Source organism: Zingiber officinale, chromosome 8A, assembly GCF_018446385.1.
Source record: "Zingiber officinale cultivar Zhangliang chromosome 8A, Zo_v1.1, whole genome shotgun sequence".
Lineage (NCBI taxonomy): Eukaryota > Viridiplantae > Streptophyta > Magnoliopsida > Zingiberales > Zingiberaceae > Zingiber > Zingiber officinale.
The window spans coordinates 14,440,006-14,464,085 of record NC_056000.1 but is presented as its reverse complement, the minus strand read 5'-3'; the positions used below and the strand labels follow the sequence as shown (position 1 = coordinate 14,464,085).

At 37.9% G+C, this 24,080-nt stretch overlaps 4 protein-coding genes across 5 annotated transcripts; 2 read left to right on the top strand and 2 right to left on the bottom strand.

Annotated features, from left to right (window-relative positions):
- The first annotated feature begins 1,889 nt into the window (after positions 1-1,889).
- LOC122012639 (histone deacetylase 1-like) lies at positions 1,890-8,860 on the top strand. Of its 2 annotated transcripts, none has more exons than XM_042569243.1 (8): positions 1,890-2,500; positions 3,671-4,111; positions 4,698-4,928; positions 6,379-6,470; positions 6,574-6,628; positions 8,230-8,301; positions 8,400-8,494; positions 8,596-8,860. In XM_042569243.1, the coding sequence occupies exons 1-8, from the start codon at positions 1,970-1,972 to the stop codon at positions 8,666-8,668; spliced, it is 1,590 nt and encodes a 529-aa protein (XP_042425177.1). In that variant the 5' UTR covers positions 1,890-1,969; the 3' UTR covers positions 8,669-8,860. The 2 variants fall into 2 exon arrangements, with proteins under 2 accessions (XP_042425177.1, XP_042425176.1); XM_042569242.1 differs by having other exon boundaries at positions 6,556-6,628.
- Positions 8,861-10,706: 1,846 nt separating this feature from the next.
- On the top strand, positions 10,707-14,515 carry LOC122010541 (probable LRR receptor-like serine/threonine-protein kinase At3g47570). Its single transcript, XM_042567067.1, has 8 exons — positions 10,707-10,799; positions 10,855-11,047; positions 11,224-11,302; positions 11,816-12,269; positions 12,326-12,506; positions 12,609-13,556; positions 13,803-14,221; positions 14,486-14,515. The coding sequence occupies exons 1-8, from the start codon at positions 10,707-10,709 to the stop codon at positions 14,513-14,515; spliced, it is 2,397 nt and encodes a 798-aa protein (XP_042423001.1).
- Positions 14,516-16,023: 1,508 nt separating this feature from the next.
- Positions 16,024-22,604, bottom strand: LOC122012636 (protein TWIN LOV 1-like). Its single transcript, XM_042569239.1, has 7 exons — positions 21,294-22,604; positions 20,926-21,133; positions 20,734-20,798; positions 17,003-17,082; positions 16,862-16,917; positions 16,705-16,768; positions 16,024-16,431 (listed from the first exon to the last, which is right to left on the bottom strand). The coding sequence occupies exons 1-7, from the start codon at positions 21,931-21,933 to the stop codon at positions 16,276-16,278; spliced, it is 1,269 nt and encodes a 422-aa protein (XP_042425173.1). The 5' UTR covers positions 21,934-22,604; the 3' UTR covers positions 16,024-16,275.
- A 136-nt stretch (positions 22,605-22,740) lies between these two features.
- LOC122012637 lies at positions 22,741-23,514 on the bottom strand. The gene has a single exon (XM_042569240.1). The coding sequence runs from the start codon at positions 23,425-23,427 to the stop codon at positions 23,047-23,049; it is 381 nt and encodes a 126-aa protein (XP_042425174.1). The 5' UTR covers positions 23,428-23,514; the 3' UTR covers positions 22,741-23,046.
- Between the last annotated feature and the right edge of the window lie 566 nt (positions 23,515-24,080).

The window sequence follows — 24,080 nt, the reverse complement described above, 5'->3', positions numbered from 1 at the left end:
CAGATCGACCGTAATAGCGCCCAGGCCGGCGCGAAGACAGCTCGATCGCAGGTCGGGTTTCCAATGCTCAGGGGTTCTCGTATAAAAGAGTCGATGCCCCGAGCGACACGTCCGCTCGACCGAGCTACCGAACGACTAAGGCTGCATGCCCGTCCGAGTACGCGACCGAGCGGCTCTCCCGCTCGGCCTAGTAACGGACAAGAGACGAAAGAGGATAAAATGGACAGCTGGTGATATCCTTCTCGAGACATGCGCCGCCGACAAGCAGCATGGTCGGTGACCAGACCGGATAGAAGATCGTACGGTGGAAGTTTCCATTGTCATGTTAGAGATATGCTCGGACGGTTGCGGTATGACATCAGACGCACTTTTCTAACACACCCATTTTGAGGTATGCTTGGGGGAGCGTGCACGTCTCGATGAGCGTGCACTCACCTCCCCGAGATCCTATATAAGAACCCTTAGACTTCGACGAAGGTAGGCGATATTCTTCACTGTAGTTACAGTCTTGTTATTCTGTTTCTGCTCATCTCGTCATTTCTTGAATTGAATGTCGGAGGGTCGTCGCCGGGAACCCCTTCCCGACCCGGCTTTGTTGCAGGTTCGTCGGAGGTCCACATCATCTGGGAGGTCATTCGAGGACGACATAAAATGTCACATCCCAGTGTCCGTCAACTCGATTCTCGGACATGATCATATGGTATATAAATGCAATGAGAATTCCTCGTGTAAACCATTCTCCATCCATGTGTTGAAAAACTCTAATAATTATTTTTTTGGAAAAAAACATAATTAAGAATACTAAATTGCATTAAAAACTCAAAGTAAGAGAAGATAAAACTTGTTCTTCCTTTTCTATTATCCTAATTTAATTTTAAGTTAAAAATGACCAACTTAAAATTAGTAGAAGATATTTCTAAAAGTAATTTTCATTTATAGAAAGACATTCTGATTAGAGGTGTAATCGAACCGAGTCGAGTTGAGTCGAACCGAACTCTTAGATGTTTGAGTTTGACTCGTTTATAATCGAGCTGAGCTCGAACTTTATTTAATGAATATATTCATGGCTCATGAACTTACTCGAGCTTTTATCGAGCCTAGACGAACTTAATAAATATAAATTATAAATTTAAATATTCATTAAAAACTAAATTATATATTTTAAAAAAATTATAATATTCTTGTTAAAATTTATAATTTTATTCTAATAAATAAATTTAGTATATTTGTCTATATTTTTCATAAGTAGAGTGTAAAATCTATAAATTCAATATAAAAAATATTATTATTTTTATTTAAAAGTTGATTTATGAGCTTAACGAACATGTTCACGAGCTAACGAACCGAATATTGTAAAGCTTGAGCTTGATTTGCTTATCTTAACGAGCCTCATTAAACGAGCTCAAACGAATTTTTATTCAATTGAGTTTCGAATAACTCACGAACGACTTGACTCATTTACATCCCTAATTCTGATGAGAGTAAAAGGGGATTATATTTATTTATTTTAGATTATATAAAGGAAAATAAATTATAAAGTCAATTTACAATAGATCATCAAATGACTAAATAGTAGGAGGAGTTTATAATAGACCATCAAATGACTAAATCCATTAAAAATTAATTCATTATCCTATTATCCTATTATAATAAGTCTACTATTCTCTGTCCAATTGGATATCTCATTGGGATATAGTAATTTTTAGAGTTTAAAGTTCAGGGCATCCAAAGCCTACGTCTTTTTTTTTTTATATATAAAGATGAGGATATATTTTATGAGATTTAAAACAAGCAGTTCAATTTGATGAGCCCATTGGTCAAATTAGCCCAACGGCTTTGGAATTTGCGAGTGGGCCGCCTAAATTTTCGATCATGATATTGTTGCTTACCAGAAACCTTGTGATCTTCTGGAGTAGACAGAAAAGGATATTGGAGGGAGGCGGAGGAGGAAGAAGTCGTCTTTGTAGGCATGGAGTCCGCCGGCGGGAATTCGCTTCCTGGCGTCGGTCCGGATTCGAAGAAGCGGAAGGTTTGCTACTTCTACGACACGGAAATCGGCAACTACTACTACGGGCAGGGGCACCCGATGAAGCCGCATCGCATCCGGATGACTCATTCCCTTCTCGCTCACTACGGCCTTCTCGGGCACATGCAAGTCTACAAGCCCAATCCTGCTCGGGACCGCGATCTCTGCCGCTTCCACGCCGACGATTACGTTGCCTTCCTCCGGTCCGTCACGCCCGAAACTCAGCAGGACCAGATCCGTGCGCTGAAGCGCTTCAACGTTGGCGAGGACTGCCCCGTCTTCGATGGTCTCTACTCCTTCTGCCAGGCCTACGCAGGCGGCTCCGTCGGTGGTGCCGTTAAGCTCAATCACGGACATGATATCGCCATCAACTGGGCCGGCGGGCTTCACCACGCTAAGAAGTGTGAAGCCTCTGGATTCTGCTACGTCAACGACATCGTCCTTGCAATCCTCGAGCTCCTCAAGCGTCACGAGGTGCGATGTTTCCCTGGTTTTATTCCTAGGTTTTTGGCGAATTTCTTTGTTTATCCCTTAGACTTTGGGGCTTTCTGCTATGTTTTTTTTTTTTTTTTTTTCATTTAACATGCAAAAGACTATCTCATATGAAGCTTGTTGGTGGTAGAAAAGGATATGTTTTTTTACATGTGCTTTCTGGATTTAGGTGTTCCTTTGTCATGATTTGGATGATTCGATAGCATCTGTTTCAGACAACCAGGTGCCTTAGTTGTTCTGTTACTTGACAATGGTATACCATGGATGGAGAAAGAAGTCATAGTTATTGCTGAAGTAAGATAAACCTTGTCAACTGTGTTTTGTTTTTTAAAAAATTATAGCTTTCTTATCGTTAGGTTAATGTGAAATCAGTTATTGGAATTCTGTAGATTGAATGAGATGAGTATTAATCACCGGAAAGGATTGTCCACCTAGGGAGCTCAAAAGAGAAGCAAAACCTAATCCATCCTAAAATGACTAGTCAGTTAGGGGAGAGGTGGATCTTTAATACAATCAAATGAAGGGAGTCCACCCATGTCCACATGTGGTCACTGATTACCATCCACCCTTGCCCCGCAGATGTAGCCAAGTTGGCACTCAGGCAAGGCTTGCCACCAGACATGGTACCGACTGGTGCAAATACTGCTTCGGGTTATCTCGTGCCTCCTGTCTAGGAAGGCCGCTCGGCTAAGGATGAATAAGCCCCTGTGATTTATCTTTTCCAGAGTGTGTGGGACCACCTTAGAGGGCCGCTAAGATGACAATTTCACCTTGTGCCACCAAACAATGAGGCACTTGTTCTTTTGGGACATGGTGTAAATTGTTGAAAATCTCCAACCCACCCAACACGGTTTGGAGGTGGAGATCTAACTATGATTTGTTGTGCTCCAAGAGCCTAGATAAATGAGAAGAGTCTCAATTCAGAGGTGGAGGAGCTCTAGCTATGATTTGTTGTGGATTTCACCTAATAGTTTTTTTGTTTACTTTTAACCTTCTTGACTCTGGTGTTGATGACACTAAACTATAACTCCAAGTCCTTTCCATGCATGTGCTTGTTTTATTTGGTAGTATTGGAGCATAAATCATGTGCTCTGTCTATATTTATCTTCTGAATGTACCTGTAATAGTCTGCATTGATCATTGCTCTTGCAGCGAGTATTGTATGTGGACATCGATATTCATCACGGGGATGGAGTAGAAGAGGCCTTCTATACTACTGATAGAGTAATGACAGTTTCATTCCATAAGTTTGGAGATTATTTTCCTGGAACAGGTGACATACGCGATATTGGATATGGGAAAGGAAAATATTACTCCCTGAATGTGCCATTAGATGATGGAATAGATGATGAGAGCTACCAGTCTCTCTTCAAACCTATCATGGGCAAAGTTATGGAAGTTTTCCGGCCTGGTGCTGTGGTACTTCAGTGTGGTGCTGATTCGCTGTCTGGAGATAGGTTAGGCTGTTTTAATCTTTCCATCAGAGGCCACGCAGAGTGTGTGAGGTACATGAGATCTTTCAATGTACCATTGTTGATGCTGGGCGGTGGTGGATATACCATCAGGAATGTTGCCCGCTGTTGGTGCTACGAGGTACTTTAATAAAATCCATCCATAATTTTATAGTGACTATCTTTATCCTGGTGTATGCTTATTTCTATGTTTTTATAGCAAGTGTAGACTGTATAGTTATTCTGATTGCCACCAATATTATTAGCATTTAGAACCTTTCTTAGAGTGTTTCCATTGTTTGTATAGTGTTTCCTCATTTGCGTATTTTTAATTCTGTACTATTGTGAGAAAAATTTTAAAGTTTGTGAAGATAATTCAATTATTCCTGCAGCTATGAACTTGCCATTTGTCCAACATGGCTTTGCCTTGTTTTCTACTTTATCAAAAGGTTCAATGATTGGATTCCTTTATAATTGCATATAATAAATAACATGTTTCTGCTCAAAAGCACCATTTTTATTTTTTTGATAAAATGCTACCTGGAACCAAAAGAATCCCCTAGCTAAAGTTTTTTAACTATTGCATAGGATCTTTGCTGAATAACACCAATTCAATCATATTGGCTATTACCTCAACACCTGGTTGATTTTATTGGCATGTGTATGACAATACTTTCTGTCTGTTTGTGTAATTCACACCAAGTTCATTTGTGAATTTTCTTGAGCAGACAGGAGTTGCACTTGGAGTAGAAGTTGATGACAAGATGCCTCCAAATGAATATTTTGAGTACTTTGGACCAGATTATACTCTTCATGTAGCACCAAGTAATATGGAGAACAAAAATTCACACCGGCAATTGGATGATATAAGAGCAAAACTTCTAGATAATCTTTCAAAGATTCAGCACGCTCCTAGTGTGCAATTTCAGGAACGACCACCTGATACAGAGCTTCCTGAGGTTGCTTTTTTTGCTTAATCTTTTCTATATTGGTTTGTGATCCTTGTCTACTTACTACTTTATCATATTATTTCTTTAAAGTGCTCTCCTTGTATATTCAACCAATTGTTGCCTGAAATTCATATTGTATGTGGCTATATATGCATATAACATCGTCTACATGCTGCAGAATATGGTTTGTGAACTTTTTCAGAAAGGAGATGTTCAGTCTTAATTAAAAATTATCACAATGGGATAAAGGATTGCTATTTCTTCTGTATTTTCCTTTGATGCTGATACTTAGTTTTGTGTGCTTGCACACTATTTTGAGCTTATTTATATAATGGAAAACTAGTGATAATTTGTTAATTTATTTTTTTAATGCTGTTTACTCAGAAGAGTCGGTCCATTTTTGGACTTGTATCTCTTAATATGGAGATTAATGAAATTTGATCACACTATAGAAGAGATCATCCTCTTCTTATGATCTGCAAGACTGCAGTATGTACATGTACATGGTCGGGTTTCACTTGCAGTGGCAAAAGCATTTGTCTTGTCATGGTAACATTACTCATGAATGTGTCTAGCTAAAATCATGTTTCCTGACAATTTCAGTTACATAGCTCAAACATAGAATAAAAGATTGAGATATTTTTGTGAAATGGAACAGAATATGGATTGTGAATCTGCTTAAGAAACTTCATATAAGACAACATTTAACATGTGTAACAGCATAAGACATAGAACATGGTTTCAAACATACTTGAAGCATGGTAGGAATGAAACTTGAGATGTAAAATAGACCTCAGCGGCGGATGTGATGTAATAGTATATTGATTGTAGATGTAATTAATGCATGAGACACAATAATCAGCTACATCATTCTTGAGGGAAAAATACAAAATATTGATTCCAAAACGTGCTATTGGCACATTGCTTATCCACGTTGCTTAGGTCATGATTGAAAACAGGTAAGATCAACATACATCATTTCTGCACACAGTCACATTGATCATGCTTTTTATAAATCTACCCATAGGCAAGTGTATCCAATATCAGCTCAAAACTTCAAATGATATCTCAAATTTGAGTTATTTAAGCAAATAAAAATTTCTATTAATTTTGATTCTATTATTTCTTGTTTTTTACTTTTCTATATATGCATGGAAAAGAGATCTCAGTTTTCTGTACTCTTGCATGAGGAAGCATCTCACTGTTATTGTTGTTGAAGGCGCATCATACAGAAATATCTGGACATTCATTTCACTGCATGAGATGTGATCCATACATGCATTGGAGAAGGGATCTAACTGGGTCTTGTTTGTGAAGATGCATTATACATTAGTGTTTGATCTTTTAAGTTAACTTGTTCAGCAAAAGTAATTTTATAAAATAATCTTGAGAATGTAGACACTTTCTATTTAATCTATTTCTGGCTTACTGTCTAATGTATTTCTTCACTGATATTCAGCCAGATGAAGATCATGAAGATCCCGATCAACAACATGATCCTGATTCTGACATGGAAATTGACGATTCCAAGCTTCCAGATGAGTCATCACGGTAGTTATTTTCTGTCGCTCCTCTCTTTTTTTTCCTACTTCATTTTATGCCTTTGTCGAGAGACAAGAAACATGGTTGATTCCAGGAAACCATTCTCTAATAGTACACCAAGTATGAGAATTAAGAAGGAAAATTTGGAGACTGAGCTTAAAGATCAGGTATAATTTCTGTTTTTTGTTGTATGCATCTAGTTTTATATGCAAGTATGGTTTTTACCTCCTAGCATTATGCATGGATGTTTTTTCCTGTTCCGCTCTCTCTTTTGGACTCTGATCCAATTCCATATTCCAGATTTTCAGAACATTTTAAGAGTGAGAGTTGGTACCTTTATACTGTCTTTATTTTCCTCTTACAATGTTTTATTTTTTTAATAGATAGGCATACTTCAGTTTATCTGACCATATTAGTCATGCTGTTATTATAGTTCTTAGTTACACTAAATTCTTAATCTGGTTAAGGTCCAGAATTTGTATATCCTTTTTGCCATGCGGAGGACAAGGAAGCTGAAAGATTAAGGAAGAAGATGTAATTGGAAGATTTGGCATCTTTGCAAGGAAGTAATAAGGGATTCCTATTCTTGTTACCAGTATGTGCCAATGTTAATCATCCTTAACTTTATAGGTGGAGGATTACTGTTGACAAACATAGACTCTTCTATCAAGGGATTTAAAGTTTACAGGGTTTAAGTACCATTTTGAGTATTTTATCAGAGGAAGGGACCATCTTCCTTAGATTTCTTTTTAGTAGAACTTTTTAGCTTCTATCTGATGTTATTCCATCACCAGGGCATAGGCTTTTTGATGTAATACTAGTTCTGAGCCTTGATGACAAAGTTTGGAGCATTATATTAGGCACTTAGAACTGTTATAAAGCGCCTATCACATGTTGTTCCATCAATGTGGCTTAGAATTTTTGACCTAATGCCTTGATACTAGTCAACAATGCCAGTCATGTACGTGGTTCTTCATCACATCTGTATGTCCAATGATAGGATAAGATTCATGTACCTGAACCTAAATAGTTGGGATTCATTTAGTTTACTTGCTTGGTTGTTGTCATTTATTGTTGGCTTTGACTTTTTCCTTCAGTCATTAAGATCTTCTTTTAGCTCCAATTTGGTTCCTATGGAATTAATATCTTGACCAACTATTCTAACTTTTCTTTGGTCTGTACTGACATTAGCCGTTTACTGGAGAATTTGTAGACTTAAATTCTCATTTCTTTCTTTTGCCCTTTATCCCTCTTCTCTTTTAAGATTCTGATGTGGTATAAAACATACCAATTTTGTCTGTGCTGCATTAAATTCCTGCTTTTGCATGATTCTGCAAATAACTGACAGTATTGAAGTAATTTACTTATTGATCAATGATCACCTTTTGCCACCATGGAAAATTCTTTCTCCGATAATCTCCATCCCATCTTGAACACAAGGTTAACAATACCTGCTGTTCTTGGATATATAAGATCAAAATTTTAGTTCACAAATCCAGAAATATCTATCATAAACATGACTGATCTTAGCTTAATTAAACAAAGTTTTGTAGTTGACGGATGGAAGCTTTGAAGTACTGGAAGCTGATTGGTCCCGCTGTGACATTAGGTCCCAATGCTGTGTCATGTTATCATCTATTGTCATGAAGTTTTTGTTTAGTTCATGTTATCATCTCAATGTTCTTGAGTGACATTAGAGTTCTCAATCTTGGAGAGTTGTTCAAGGATTGTTTTTGACTTGTCCTAATTTGGTTAGTACATGTTGCAGGAAGCTCAAAACAAAGTAGCGGGGGATCACGGGAAATCTGTGGAACCCATGGCAGAGTTCTCAGCTCCCAAGGTAGCTTCTACTGTTTCCACAATTGGTCAATTGTTGCATCTGTGTATTACTAAGATAATTAACATGTTTGATCTCATTTTTATCTTATTGCATACTAGGCATTAGATATAAATTCCATGGAGGTAGATGAACCTGGGACCCTAAAGAATGAACAGGACAATCACCATAAGTCCTCTGATGCTCCAGCTTTTATGTACCAAAAATCCTGAACAAGCAGCAATTTTAGAATGTTTTTTTTAAAGATACCAGATCAACTAAATTAACCTATGCCTCATTTTGACCATTCATGACCAGTGATTACGAGCAACTTCCCAAATACTGGCAATTGAATGAGCACAAGTTAAAGCACAACCCCTGGGTAAGGTAAATTTGATTATGGATTTACTTGTACAGTCAAAATAGATGTTCTTGTGCCGTAAGATTCTACAAAATTTAATATCAATTGACATCGGCAACACTATCCTAAACATCTATTGGGGGAAAAAAAAAGGAAAAAATTGCTTAGTCTTGTAAAGTTGCCTGCATTTTAATCATATTTATTAGTTCAATTGTGTGATAAGATTTAAATAGTCTATCGCTTACCTCTGTGCTTGGTTGATCTCACGAAATGGATAAAAACATAGAAATAGAATAATTACTATTTTGTATTGAAATTTGTAGACATTGCAAAAAAAAAAAAAAAAAAAAAAAAAAATGAAAAGAGCATTTATATATATATATATATATATATATATATATATATATATATATATATATATATATATATATATATATATATATGTGGTTATATGCACCATTGGGCGTGTAGGATATATGAATAGAAATCAAAAGAGTGTTTAATATTTAAGCTTTCATCGTATGGATATTTCCTTTTTAAAAAAGTTAAATGAGTGTTCTTTAAAGTGATCTATCCAAAATGTCCTTACATTATTTGATTATTCAGCCTTGTAAAAATTAGTAACTAATTTTTACAATTGTATAAGCCAACATCTAACTTCTACATTGAAGCTAGCAACTAACTTTTACAAATATATTATCCGATCATTCGATCATGCAAAATTAGATGTTAATTTTTACAATGTGTAGAAGCTAGTTGAACTAGCTTCTACATCATGTACAAATTAACATTTAGCTTTTACAATTATAGAAGCTTATGAGCTTCTACAACGAGCAAAAATTAGTTGCCAGCTTTTACAATGATAATTTTATATCATTTTGATTTTGATTTTGATTTTTTGAGTGATAATCTGATTAAAATAATATTCCAACGAACAAATCAAATAATAGGAATTTCACGATATTTATTACATTTCAAACGAACATAATTTAATTATAATCGAGCTTGTAAAAACTAGCATGTAACTTTAACAACGTGTAATAGCTAGTTTCTACAACAGTATTGAATCCAAGAATATTTTTAGGATTAGGGGTGCTTATTTTTTTAGAGGGACGCTCATTTAACTATTTTAGAAAATGAGGTATTCATCTGATGAAAATATAAATGATGGACGTTCTTTTGATTTTTGCCTATATATATATATATATATATATATATATATATGGTGCACCCTCTATATCAACGACGTCGTCTGTGTTTGAGGGGGCAGGGCGCCTTGATTACTTTAGGGTGCTCTGACCTGTGAGGGTCACGGATGCCACCACTGATATAGGAGGTAAATCATATTAATCCATATATATCCAACTCTTCGAACTAATTAATTTTGATCTCGCGGGAGTTTTTTTATCGATCTTTAGGATAAATCAGGAAGCATTCACAGAGGCTCATCCAAACAATTTGTATTCTTAAGTTTATCGTCCTGCTAGAGGAAAATTTCTATAATGCATTATAGTTGGGATTCAAATTTTAGGTGTTTGGTTGATCGTTTGGAGGGCTTAACCACTTAACTGTAATAGAATTAAATGAATCTATCTTGCTTCGTAACTTGATGGGGTTAATTGATTTGTTAGTTTGTCATTTCATTTGAATTGACCTAAGATATTTAACTCCTTCCCTCAATTGATTCACTTAAGCTACCTGGTACCGTCATCTTTATTTATTTTGCCCGTTGGGTAGGACGCACTAAGGACTTACAATGGATAATCCAGTAGTATGGATTCAAAACTCACGTAGGGTGAAATATATACTCGCAGTTTCTTGAATTTCTCATATGCCTGGGCCACTGGTCACTTGGGTTTGACGTTGCGATCTCTAGGTTAGTCTTGGATTTTCATTTTTTTTTTATTGATTCATCACTAGTCAATTTATCGAATCAGTCCAATCGGCACACATTGCTTGTTGACACATCTAATTCAAATCTTTAATCTTGTTGATTTGTTGATTTAACCAATAAACTTGATCTTTTGTCTAAACTAATCTTGTCAACCCAACTTACTAATTATTATCAATGGCTAATTCAACTTACAAGCCAACAGGCGCCATGCCATGTCTTTATGGGGAAATACCTCCCTTCACTCGTGCCAATGGCGGGGCGTGGCATGCACTGATGTCAACGGCCAAAAGCGATCACAGCTTTGAAACTGGATTCTCTCCAGTTGGCCGGCAAGCTATCGCCGTCCCTCGCCGGCCTCGCCTTCCTCAATGACCTCGACCTCTCTTCCAATGCTTTCTATGGCCCCATTCCGCGAGAGCTCAAGAATCTCTCCAACCTCAACTATCTCGATCTCCGCAGCAACGTACTTCAAGGGGACATCCCTCGCGACCTGGGCTCCTCCCTCTCAAGACTCCGTAGTCTCTCCTATATAGCAATCGTCTCACGGGAGCCATTCCTCCTGAGATCGGCAACCTCTCTAGCTTGACGAGGCTTGACTTGAGCGTCAACCAACTCAGCGGCACAATTCCTGCTTCGATCGACAACCTCTCCTCTCTCACTGTGCTTTATTTGGACAATAATAATCTCACAGATGCCATCCCTGCTTCTATTGGAAGCCTTGGTAGCCTCACCATACTCTTTCTGTTTTCCAATAATCTCACCGGGTCCATGTTGGTAGTTCTAAACAGCATGAAAAATATAGAAATATGAAATCTGTAAAAATTCATAGTGATCTCCCATAGTAGATCTTGATCTTTGCTTTTCCGTCGGAAGAACGATCACGAACGAATCGGAAAACTCTTCATGGTTCACAAACCAAATCCCACACCTCAAATGTTCTTCTCTGCAAGACACATAGTCTCGGCAGAATTCTGACAGCACTTTTGATGCGCTTCGGTCTCATCTACGTACACAATACATCAACCTTTCTTGATGCATGCACCTCTCTTGCTCTCTTTTTCTCATTGCACCAATTGCCTTGACCGCTTTTTTTTTTTGATAAAGGAAGATGATTCTTCATCTTTCTCTACCTCCATTAATGGAGGAATGAGAAAGGGTTGGAAGGTGAAGGGGGGCAAAGGCACCCTTTTACTTTCTTAACACCAACAGTCCATCCCGGTCGAGATAGGAAACCTTGCCGACCTGACCACTCTATTCTTGGGTCACAACCAACTTATTGGCAGCATTCCTAAAAGTTTGGGGCTGCTGCACAATTTAGATGCATTGATTCTGAGGAACAATAAGCTTGAAGCAAAGAATGCTGCCGAGTGGCTCTTCTTGGATGGCTTGACCAATTGCACCCGACTTAGAGTGCTAATCTTAGAGAACAATTATTTAGGTGGAGCTTTGCCAAAATCAGTAGCTAATTTGTCCAAATTCCTGGTTACTTTGAGCCTTAGTGATAATTACATAACCGGATGCATTCCGGCAGAGATTGGAAGGCTTGTTAACTTGTCAAGAGTTGATATGTCGTCCAGCCTTCTAGGTGGTGCCATTCCTGCATCACTTGGAAATCTGGTCAAGTTGGTAGAAATAGACCTGAGCAGAAACTTACTTGCTGGAGAAATACCTGGATCAGTGGGCAATATTACTGGACTAACCTCTCTTATTCTGGCCTCCAATAAGCTGAATGGTTCCGTACCTTCCTGTCTTGGAAAGTGCCAGCTAGCAAGATTGAATCTTGCTGCCAACAGGTCGACTGGAGCAGTGCCCAAAGAGATTCACTCAATTTCTTCTCTCTTCATAATTCTCAATGTTTCACACAACTTGCTAAAGGACCGTTGCCTCCAGAAATTGGATACTTGATCAACCTCCAAACTGTTGATGTCTCCTACAATCAACTCACTAGTGGTATTCCCGCCACCATTGTTCAATGTCAGCTCCTTCAGAATCTTTACCTGCAAATGAATCTTTTCAGGGATCCATTCCTTCCACATTTAGCCAATTGAAAGGGATTCAAGTTCTTGACATTTCCAGCAACAATTTTGTCTGGAAATGTGCCAGATTTTCTTGGAAGCTTTAACATGACTTATCTTAACCTCTCCTTCAATGATTTACAGGGCAAGCTGCCAAAACATGGAATATTTAGTAATCTTATTGCATTCTCTGTGGTAGGAAACAAAGACCTCTGTGGTGGTATTCCAGAGCTTGGTTTGGCACCATGCCCTATTGAGAAGAAACATCTACATTCGAAGCTCGTCGTAGCTATTTTGATTTCTGGAGGAATCTTGTGTATCATCTTTCTCATTAGCTTCTTTGTTGCTCACCATAAGCAGAGGAGGTCTTCTTCTTTCAACTCAGACATCAAAGGATCATATAGGAAGGTCTCTTTTGCTGAGCTTCATGCAGCAACAGATGGATTCACACCTGCTAATTTGGTTGGGAAAGGTAGCTTTGGATCTGTTTATAAAGGTTTAGTGGATTGGGAGGAGAATAAGGAAGTGGCAGTGAAGGTATTTAACTTGAAGCAAAAGGGGGCTTTAAGAAGCTTCACAACAGAATGTGAAGCTTTGAGAAGTATCAGACATCGGAATGCCGTCAAGGTTTTAACAGCGTGTTCAAGTGTAGATTTCCAAGGGAATGACTTCAAAGCTCTAGTGTTTGAATTCATACCTAACGGAAGCCTGGGCAAGTGGCTCCATCCTGAAGTAGATGAGCAAAGCGCACTGCGAATGCTAAGCTTCAGCCAAAGATTGAATATATCCATTGATATTGCTAACGTGCTGGAGTATCTTCACTTCCATGATCCAACCCCTGTCGTCCACTGTGGTCTTAAGCCAGCCAATGTTCTCCTTGACCACAACATGGTGGCACACATTGGTGACTTTGGATTAACAAGGTTTCATAGTGCAACTGCTGAAACAAGGGCTGAGACATTCACAAGTTCACTCATCCTAAAAGGAACCATCGGCTATGCTGCTCCAGGTTTTTTTCATCCTTAACAACAGATTCATTTGATAGCAATGACATGTAAGTGCTAAATACAACAGAAGATTAAAAACATAGAAAAGAGAAAAATATATTAACTGAATTTTAATCTTTCAGAAGAATATTAGTTCCATTGTCTCATATACAAGTGAGATTTGTTTCAATCTCCTTGGAGTTTATGTATTCATAATCAATCCCTAAATTTCCATGTGGTTTTATCTGATTGTTATACCTATATTTCAGAGTATGGATTGACCAATAAAGTTTCTGTCCAAGGGGATGTGTACAGTTATGGGATACTTCTGCTGGAGATGTTTTCCGGAAAGAAGCCAATTGATGAAGCCTTCGCCGAAGGTTTGAACCTTCATAAATATGTCGAGTTGGCACTTCCCGAACAAGTTGTCAAGATTATGGATCCCATGCTATTACTTGAGTGGAAAGGAGAAACACATCGCATTGATTCATCAACAAAGGAATTCAGAATGAAAGCAATAGAGAGGGTTACTTCAGTGCTTAAGAGTTGGCGTTTTGTGTTCAATGGAGTCGCCAGAAGAGCGAATGAAGATGGAAGATGTGGTCAGAGAGCTTCACACCATCAGGGATGTATTTCTTGGGTTCTCTTTGGTATGACGGATAGTAAGAACGTGCCTATCACCAAAGTGGTAAATAATATGCAAATTGTTGTCAAAGTTCATGATCCACCTAGCCCCTTGCTTCTATATCTGAAAATAAATAAATAATGAAGATATTTAACGATAGGGTGCATTCCCTATAAGATTTCCTCTCATAAGATTTTATGTAATCTATTCACTGTATGTACATTTTGGTGTGTTCTTCCGGTAATTTGCATTGTGAATTGAGTCAAAATAAGGAAAATAAATGTGTAACCGCTGTGAAATTTGTGAATCGTTGCATTATCATTGTAGGGATTTCCTGGAGATAGCTTCTTTTATTGAATCCATTCTATTTGATTCAGTAATTAGGATTTGACTATTTTTCTATTTGCTTGTCCATGAGCACGTATCATGTGCCAAAAGGTGATGTGTTTATCCCAAACGTCACTCCACATTCGTCCCAAGATATTTGAAAGAGAGATAAATCATAGTAATCGAGAGAGACGTCCCTTTAAATGGGAAGGATTTTATTCGAGATTATTCCTTCGAGGCCTAAACCCTAAACCCTAAACCTTAAATCTCACTTTCACGTGACAATCTATCACCCATGAACATGTATCATTGTGGTACAAGACGAATATGCTCGCCCCCAGCACCTCCGTCAACCCGTCCCAGGGCCAACACGGAGGAGGTAAATCACGGGCGGCTACTAACCTTTGAAATAGTGACTAGCACATAAGGGAGGTATTTACCTTGACTTTGCCGAGATTTGAATCCCATTCCTCATTGTGGCAACACCTCATCTGCTAGCCACTAGACCTATCCGAGGGGACAAAATTGTATGAGTAAATTTTTTATAGTGACCGATACCACCGCCGAAACGACCCCTTATCAGAAACCCCCAAAGGGATTTTTGGGTAAACGGTACCACTTAATTGATAAGAACCTGCGTAAAAAGATACTCGAACCTGACACCTTAGTCAAAAGGTACAACGTCATAATCAGATCACCCCTGATTCGGGTGTATCATAGACCATGTAGTTCAAATTGATTTTTATGAATAACTTTCTTAATGACCAACTATTATCCTAACAAGTCAGCAATAACAACCACAGTGCTAAACATTCAATATCCAACTTGAAGCATAATGGTACAAATGTTTATAGCGTATCATACTGTTTTATAACATGCATGCTCCATTTTTCTTATCGATTCTACAAGTTGATAATGCAACAACATGACTGACTGCGGAGCCCAATCAATATAGAAAATTGGAACTGGCTTTGCTCTGAAACCGAACTAAGAGTCGTATCTAAAGAGTTTACTAATGATATAAATTAGGAAAAGTCAGAGATAATATGAAATAAGATCCACTTGGAGGAATTAGACTAGGAAAGAATCAATTCAACTGGGTGAATAAGTTGAATCAAGAGAGTGAACGAAAGCAGACCAAAGCCCTAGAGAATAAAAAAATGTAGAGAGAAAAATTAAATGTAATTAAAGAGATGCTGATTCCATGAGAGAGCATCCGTAGTTTCGAGAGCTGCAACTGCAAGCAAGAGATGTTGCAAGAAGTGGCTGTCAGTTCAATGATGAATTTTAACTAGGTAAGCCGACAATGGACTCATCCTCTCCCCCTTTTGCTCACTTCATTTTTTACGTTAAAACAGAACCACTATTTTATTTCGGCCAAGACCAAATGCTCAACTCAGATCAAAATTTTAAATCTCAACAACAACAGATTCCACATAGGATTTATAAGCAAAATGGGACAAAAAGAAAAAAGACAAAAGAAAAAAGAAAAACATACAAGAGACATGTCCAAGCCTAGCTACGGATGCACCCTCATTGACTAAAAATATAGCAGGAGTTATCAGACATTCTCATTTACAGTGTAGAATTTTTGATGAGTTCCAAGTATTCCTCTTTATAAGTCAAGTAAGAACAATGCTCAACTTTCATAGCAGCAGCCATGTCATAGAGGAAAACACAATCAGTATAATTCGAGAGCATTTTCTGTTCATTGTAGCGGGAAAAAGCAACAAGGACACACAAAATGCCAAGAACTATTAACCCTGTAAAAACTATATGTATATTTTTCCCTACGAAACCAGCCTTGAAGGACCAGCACATAGCGATAAACTTCTGACAGCAACCTTGACTGCACCCACAACACCAAGCTGCCTCATGGGTGCACTCAAACCATGGTCATCACTCTTTGTATTCTCGTCCAGCTGAACACTAACATAAAATGCAATCTGCAAAGGTAGAATCCTACTGTTTCAGTAAGATTTTAATTCTTCTTACCTCTTGTAACATACTAGATCAAACACTACTAAGTGATAGGAAGAAAACTACAATGAAGTCGATCTATGGTCCAGCCTAAATCATGATAGGAACAGTGAAAATACTAGCTGTTGAACCTAGTTTTCTCTCAGTATGGAACTATGATGCTGAGTAGGTAAAATATAATATCATGTACCATACTAAAAGGAATCAAACAAAGAACATATGGGCCGAATATAACATACCCTGCCAGATGAATTCCTTACGGGTGAAATATGATGTAGATTCCAGAAAAAGCTCCTATCCTTCCTGAAAAGAGGGCATCACAATGTCATTTGATAAGCAAAAAATAATTATCAAAGTTCATGCATTCATCCATTCAGTTGTCAAAAGAATAGATACCTATAGTTTAGAAGACGAATTGTACAAGAACGCTCAGCCTGAATGCTCTGCCTAATCTATGAAGAAAGAAGATGAGCATTATTCGCACATTGAAAATGAGAATAAAATTATAAGTATGAAATTCCATGACAACACGAGTACCTGATGTATAGCATCTGCTTCTGTGTCAGGTCCATTCAAGAACCAACAGTCGCATCCCAGAACTTCATGCCTAGAATAACCTGCAGACTAAAGCAAATGCCTTTTACCATAAAATTTTTGACAGAAATTCCCACCATATGGCATCGTTTTTCCATACATTGAATTGCAGCACAGTCTAACCATCAAAATAGTGATGTCACAGACATAAACCTAGAAAAGTATGCATTAAACCCAAACATATTCTAAAACTTTATTTTAAATTACCTGAAAAACCCACAACCTTGTCACCCAAGAAACTTCACTCTTCAATTCTCAAGTATAAAAACAAGTCAAAACTTTTCCTGATTCTCAGTTCCTTAATGAATTTTTTGACATTTAAATTTTTTTCCCTCAACAGCTAAGAAAATTTATTGCCCAAGAATTTTCACCTTTTTTGTTTTAAAATTCCTAGTTTTTTATATCTTGGGATTTCTACACAACACACTCAGACTTAGCTTACAAGTCCTAGAGTTTGTGTGATTCTGATTATAGTCAGCATGACTCAGATTGGGGCAAATTGAACCAAAGCTCAAGGAGGCAAAGCAAGACTAGGGCCCACATGGCATGAAGTAAAACAAGCTCATTTAGATCCATATCGTGCATGGACCACATACAACCTATTGACATGGTGAAATCAAATAACATAAAAGATTTCAGAGCAATTGATCATGTATCTGATATCTAATATCATGTTAGATTTTCTGGTTTGTTATAGAGTTAAGGTTTCTTTGTGACATTTTATGGGCCAAAATGCTCAGTTGTATCAAAGATAATATATGTTGATTTTTCTGATTTGCCTGCTGATTATTTATTGGAAGATGATTTCTGAAACTGAATGCAGAAGCTGATCATCTGATGGTTGATGCTGGTTCCATATATTTTCATTAAGTTTAACTGCAGATAATGTCACGTGTATGCCAGCACTATGCTGCTAAAATTTTGTTGCCAGGTGTCCTGATTTCTTATAGTGTTATAGTTACTGAACATCTATGATGCAGATGGACACTGAAATTTTTATTCAGGTATTTGGAAAACTATCCATACTGACTGATGCTGAGCCAGGGTTCGTATTGACATCAAGACTGCTGGCTCTTAATGCTGAATGGACAAGGTCCTCAGTGGTGCGGCAAAGATGAAAACAAAATGCTTCCAAAACACCCACTATGAATGCTGAAGATGATGAGTTAGCTCCCTCCAATTCTGAAAGCTTGCTCAGAATCAGGGGGGAACTTGATACAAAAATCAAGCTGGTGTTCTGATGCTTACTGCTACACATATATAGTTTCTGAAGATGGTTAGATAAAGGAACTGGACTTGTCCAATGGGTCCTATGTAAATTTTCTCCTTGTGTAGGGTTCATTACATGACACAATTTCTTTACACAAGTTATAGTTCTATTGTTTTGTTCGCTCTCCGCAAGTGTACGGAAATGTCGCAAGTAATATAAAAGATTATCGTATCCACAGGGACTGGAATAAGCACTAGAAATGTCTCAATGCGAATTAGCTAAACAACTATCCAATCGTTTCAAAAGCAAAGTAAAGGTAAACAAATCTAATCTTAAAGATCAACAAACAAGAGTTTAGTGTTTTGGGTTATGATAAAGGGAGATTCTAGGAGTTTCGGTTTCTTTGTAAGATTTCTTGAATGTAAATGGTTCACCAATTCTTATCCCTCAATTGTCAAACATGTAGAAAGTTGCCGGTTCTCTCTTGCAATAGACAACCGGCTAAGGACTGAGAAATGTATCTAAATAGGATTAATTAGACATGAACCTACGTTGTCCTTACACAGAAGCGCACCTATTACTATGCCTTCCTCGGATATCAACATAGAAGCCCACAACTTATTAATCTATCAAGATACAAGAAGCTAATCATAAAATCCATCCTACTCTCTTGAATATTCCTATTTCCTCTTCAAGATTATCTCTCAAACGTCCTTACACGGGCTTGCACCTGTCACGTGGATCCCTCGGATGATCGAGTGAGAGTTTATCTTTACAAAGTCCATAAGAAATCCAAACAATCAATCAAGAATGAGAATTAAGCACAAATCACCATTAATCATTCAAGATCTAATTGATACAAGCAAGATAATGTCATTGAAACAAGAAAATGGCAAATCCATAAGAGATTACATCAATCCATCATACAAATACTCCCTTAATCCGAGAATACAAGATCTACTCCATGAATCGAGGAAGAAAACCCGAAGAAATAGAGATTACAAGCATTCCTTGAATCCCCAATCCAAGAAAACAAGAAGAGGGGGAAAGAGAAAACTTATCTACGAAGAAGCCTTGTCTTCGGATCCAATCCTCGCTCCGGAGTCGAAATCGTCGAGATCTCCCTTAGAATCGCCCCGAAATCCTCCCCAGAATGGGAGGAACCCACCAAATCTTGCTTTCTCCCAAAGGGGGAGAGATCCCCTTTCAATTCATGAAGAAGGGTTTAAATAGAGGAGGGAATCGGGCGCCACACGGTCCCGTGACACGGCCGTGTGAGATTCACACGGCCATGTCGATTCCTCTCTCGCCAAAGCTGCAGTGTGACTCCACAGCCATAACCCTTCGCTCTGGAAATGCTACACGTGTAGTGCACAGCCACAACTTGGTCTCGAAACCTCACACGTGTAGATCCACACGGCCATGTAAGGCTTCTGCGGTTGACTTCAAATCTTGACACGGCCGTGCGAGGTTCACGGCCATGTCATCTTCCTCTTCTTGGTGCCAAACTCCACACGGCCCGAGCTCCATACAGTGCAGGACGGCATGGTGCTTTCTCCCTTTGTTTCCTCCAATGCATGCCTAAAGATGTAGATTCTTCACCAAATCGACTCCTGTGTACAGAAAATGCACAAAAAGCAGATCTCCGAACCAAAAGAGTAAATATGCTAAAAGAAAAGCTGGAAGTATAAAAATGCATAGATCAAGCATGCTCAAAATATGTAAATGTGCGTAAAAACATGCATAAAAGAATATATAATCTACGCACATCATGTTTATTGTGGGTAATGAGGTTTTTTGGGAGGCAGATTTTACCAAAGGGATCAGCTGTAACTCAATTCTCCTTCCTTTATGAATTCAGAGTGAACTGATGTTCACTCAAATCTTTTCAAAGGAAAAAGATTATATAACAACTATTGCTACAAAATAATCAACAAATTAGTATTGTTTGCCTTTTCTCGCCATTTACAGTACATAATGGGATAGCACCAAAACATATAATTTTTCCCATTCAGCAATTCAACCACACATCAAAGAGTCAGTTCGAAACCTAGACTAAATAAATCATTCATCATATACTGAAGCAGGTATCCAACAGATACAACTGTGTTTGTTCAGATTAGGCACAAACATCAACTTTTGTTGGGTGTCATCCGTGATATGCAAAAGCACAAACTGATATAATGTTTTTATCTTCACTATCAATTAATATACTTTTTTCCGCAACAATTCTAGATACACTTCCGCATTTCACTTTTCTTTTTAATCATACTTTATATATCTTTATTCTCTTCCATAACAACTACCCTACTTCAGGATACGTGGTAACTGTTGTATGGTTAAGTAATTGCATTTGCATTTGCAATACTATTCTAGAATATCAAACAGTAATGGGAAACTAGAATTCATGCATCATTCAGCAATAAAATAATATATACAAAAGAGACATAAGAATATTGAGCACCTGACAGACTTAAGAATTCGTCACTAGCATAGACAATGGGCATCTGAGGTAGCCGGGGATCAATCCTGCAAGATGCCAAGGAATTTTCTATTAGTACCAATACAGGTATATCCCAACTAGGAATCTAGTCTACGAACTCATCCATGACATTTGCTTAACATTAACAATCAGTAGAAGTGTATAACAACTCACAGTACAAAACTCTGTTTGATTCTACCAAGAGAAATAACAAGGGATGAATTGATAGCAGAAATGCCCGCCTCACTGCATCTTTTGTCGCTGACAACTCTGCCTGTGAGCTGACTGTAGTGAATAAGAGTTGAAAGGATGATGTTGGCAGCATCGTGCGCCTTCTCCTTCTCTTGCTCACTTGCTTCGCGTGATTCCTTGACTTCCAATCCTACAAGGGAAAATGACAACTCTGAAGAGGTCCAAAAAAGCATTCTGATCAGCCTACCAGTAATAATAGCACTGCCAAGAAGCAAGCATTACAGTAATCGATTCAAGAAATAGGAAGAAAGAAGAATGAAAGATAGCAAGAAATAGGAAATAGAAATTGCCTCCATTGTCGACATCCACAAACGATTCCACGACAGTGTCACACCCCAATTTGTAGTCCGATTGGCACTCATTCCGGCATGCCACGAGCAACCTTCCAGTCCCTCCACCATGCCTATGCTCCGCGTAAGATCTCAAGCACTTTGATCTCATGGGAATCTCCACTTGGACCGCCACAAAGTGCGCGACCCTGATGTCCTCCACTCTAAACACCGGAAAGAGGTGAAAAAGAATCCAATGCGGCGTCCCGTCATTCCTATAATTAAGCAAGCTAATCTGGAGCGTCCGCTCCTCTCGTATCGCCTCCCTAATCTCCATTACAGACCGCCTGTCGGTGTCAGGTCCCTGGAAGATCCGGCCGTTCCGGCCGAGCACCTCCTCGATGGAATACCCGGACATCACCAGGAACCCGTGGCTGGCGAACACGATGGGATGGTCGGCGATGCCAGGGTCGGTGATGAGGAAGCAACCTTCGATCTCGTCGAGCGTCTCCACGACCCATTCGGAATACCGAGCCGGGAGCGATTGCTCGATAAGAAGACGGTGCGGGGGATCCATGGGCTCCGCCGACGACGTCAGTGGCGGCAGCGATGTGCTGTCGGCACGACGTCCAATCGCCGGAGCCGTCAGGACCGCCAACATTCGATCGGGACGTTTCAAAATGCCTCTTTGCTGATTATTCGATAAAAAGAGATACCTTTTGATTTTTTTTTTCCCTTAAATTTTTAGTCGTAGAAAGAATTGAAGATTTTATTCAGTTTAAATTTTACTGAAATTATTTTAAAAATAATCTGACGGAGTAAAATTCACGCAGATGATGAGCGTGACGATGAGTGCAGACGTGCGGAGTGGGCTTCTATGGGCAGTAGAAAACGTGGGGAGAGCATTTATACTATGGTCGGATTTTAGGATCTTTTTCTTGTGGATTTATTGTCTCTTCTATTATAATTTAGATATGGATAGATAATTAAAAGATTAAGTTTAGCCGTTTAGGTTACATTTAAAAACTTTAGAACAATATAATATACTTTTAAAATTATTAATATATTACTAATGTTAAATCATACCATATTAGTGATATAATATATGCATTATAACATAAAATCTTTAACATATAATTTATTTTCTTCAGCTCCTCTGACTTATCAACAACAAATAATGAGAACAATACCTATGGAAACATACGTAATGATGTATTTTTAAAAATATTTTTCTAAACTAAGTTGAGAGGCTTAGTATTACCAATTTTGATATCATAAATATTTTTTTTCCGTAAAGCAACTAGATTAACTTGTAGCGTATGTTTCTCTCATATGTTGAGCTTATAATATAATTAACACAGAATTTTTAATCTACAAGCGAAAGAAAAATATAAAAGAGAGCAGAACTAAATTAAATGAACTCCCTCTAGTTATTAACTTCTCTATTTATTACTATATAATTTAGACAGATAGTAAAATAGACTTTTATCTCAATTCGAAAACAGAGGAAAGCTGACCAATATGGTATACAAGCACAACTCTCCATTTCATAATTTACAAAACTAATATTACATCCACAAAATTCGAGATCGCTTGTATTCAAACAGAGTTCATGCGAATCACTTTCTCGATCTTCGAGTGCACACCATTTTGTTCAGATTTATACCCGTTCCTGTTTTTTCCTTCTTTTTTTTGTTGCATTTTATGCTTTTTTTTTATAATTTATATTGAAATAAAATCAAATAAGACATAGCTAATACGAAATAAACCGAAGCTAATTATCAAGAGGTACGGGCTGTGGCTTCCGGTAAAGAAAGAAAGCCCAGAAGCCACCGACGGCCGTCGCCGCCGCCATGCCGTAGACGAGCAGGGCTACCGGCCAGGGCATGATGGCGGCCACCTTACCGGAGAACATGACGGTGAGAAGCGTCGCCAGGATCCACACAGCCGCTTTCAGCCACCCCCTGTTTTCCTCCGGCGCGGTCTCGAACTTGTGCAGGCACCAAAAGAGCAGCAGCAGGTCGAGGTAGGAGGTTGCGACGAAGGCGACGGCAGAGGGGTCATGGATGGAGCGGTAGATGGCCGCGCCGGAGTTGTAGGTGAGGAAGATGAAGGCGATGTAGTTGATTAATTTGTGGTCGTTCGCTCTGTCCATTTATGGAACAATGGAAGTCATAGAAGAGATAAGATGAGCTGGTGTGTGTCCTGCGGATCGGAAATTTGAAAAGACGTCTTTTGCAGCGGAAGTTTAAGGGGCATAAATAAGGGAAAAATTTAAAAGGCGTCCCATCAACGACAGGATCGTTTCTTTTTCTATTTATTTTTAATAGCACTCAACACCAATAATTCATCCATAATTAAATACATTCTTGATCTTTCGGGACTCGAGTCACTAAGCATGTGAGTGGTTGAAGTTTATGATTTAAATTTTAATAAAATCAAGATAAATATTTTTTAAAATATTAATTAAATTAAATATATTTTAATTATTATTATTTTATAATTACATAATTATTACTATATATTTTTAATTTATTTAAAATATTTATATTATAATAATAAATTCAATTTTATTCACCTATTATTTAGATTATTTCAATTTATTTACTAATATACATATTATAGCAACTATAAAATTATAATTACTAAATATATATAGTTGTTATAATTTTATAATTCCTATAATGTAACTAATCAATTTAGAATTTAATATTTAAATTTAAGGATAATTATGTCCTTTTAAGTGGGGTGAGTGGGATGGAATAATTAAAAAAATAAAAAAAAAAAAGAATGATTCGAAACAATAAA

Coding starts and splice junctions, on each gene's coding strand:
- LOC122012639 (XM_042569242.1), top strand. CDS start 1,970: ATGGAGTCCGCCGGCGGGAATTCGCTTCCTGGCGTCGGTCCGGATTCG. Junction 4,112..4,697: donor CCCGCTGTTGGTGCTACGAG/GTACTTTAATAA, acceptor TTTCTTGAGCAG/ACAGGAGTTGCACTTGGAGT. Junction 4,929..6,378: donor CTGATACAGAGCTTCCTGAG/GTTGCTTTTTTT, acceptor ACTGATATTCAG/CCAGATGAAGATCATGAAGA.
- LOC122012636 (XM_042569239.1), bottom strand. CDS start 21,933: ATGTTGGCGGTCCTGACGGCTCCGGCGATTGGACGTCGTGCCGACAGC. Junction 16,918..17,002: donor AAGCAGATGCTATACATCAG/GTACTCGTGTTG, acceptor CTTTCTTCATAG/ATTAGGCAGAGCATTCAGGC. Junction 16,769..16,861: donor ATTCGTCTTCTAAACTATAG/GTATCTATTCTT, acceptor CCCTCTTTTCAG/GAAGGATAGGAGCTTTTTCT.
- LOC122012637 (XM_042569240.1), bottom strand. CDS start 23,427: ATGGACAGAGCGAACGACCACAAATTAATCAACTACATCGCCTTCATC.
- LOC122010541 (XM_042567067.1), top strand. CDS start 10,707: ATGGCTAATTCAACTTACAAGCCAACAGGCGCCATGCCATGTCTTTAT. Junction 11,048..11,223: donor CTCCTCCCTCTCAAGACTCC/GTAGTCTCTCCT, acceptor ATAATCTCACAG/ATGCCATCCCTGCTTCTATT. Junction 12,270..12,325: donor CCAATAAGCTGAATGGTTCC/GTACCTTCCTGT, acceptor TGCTGCCAACAG/GTCGACTGGAGCAGTGCCCA.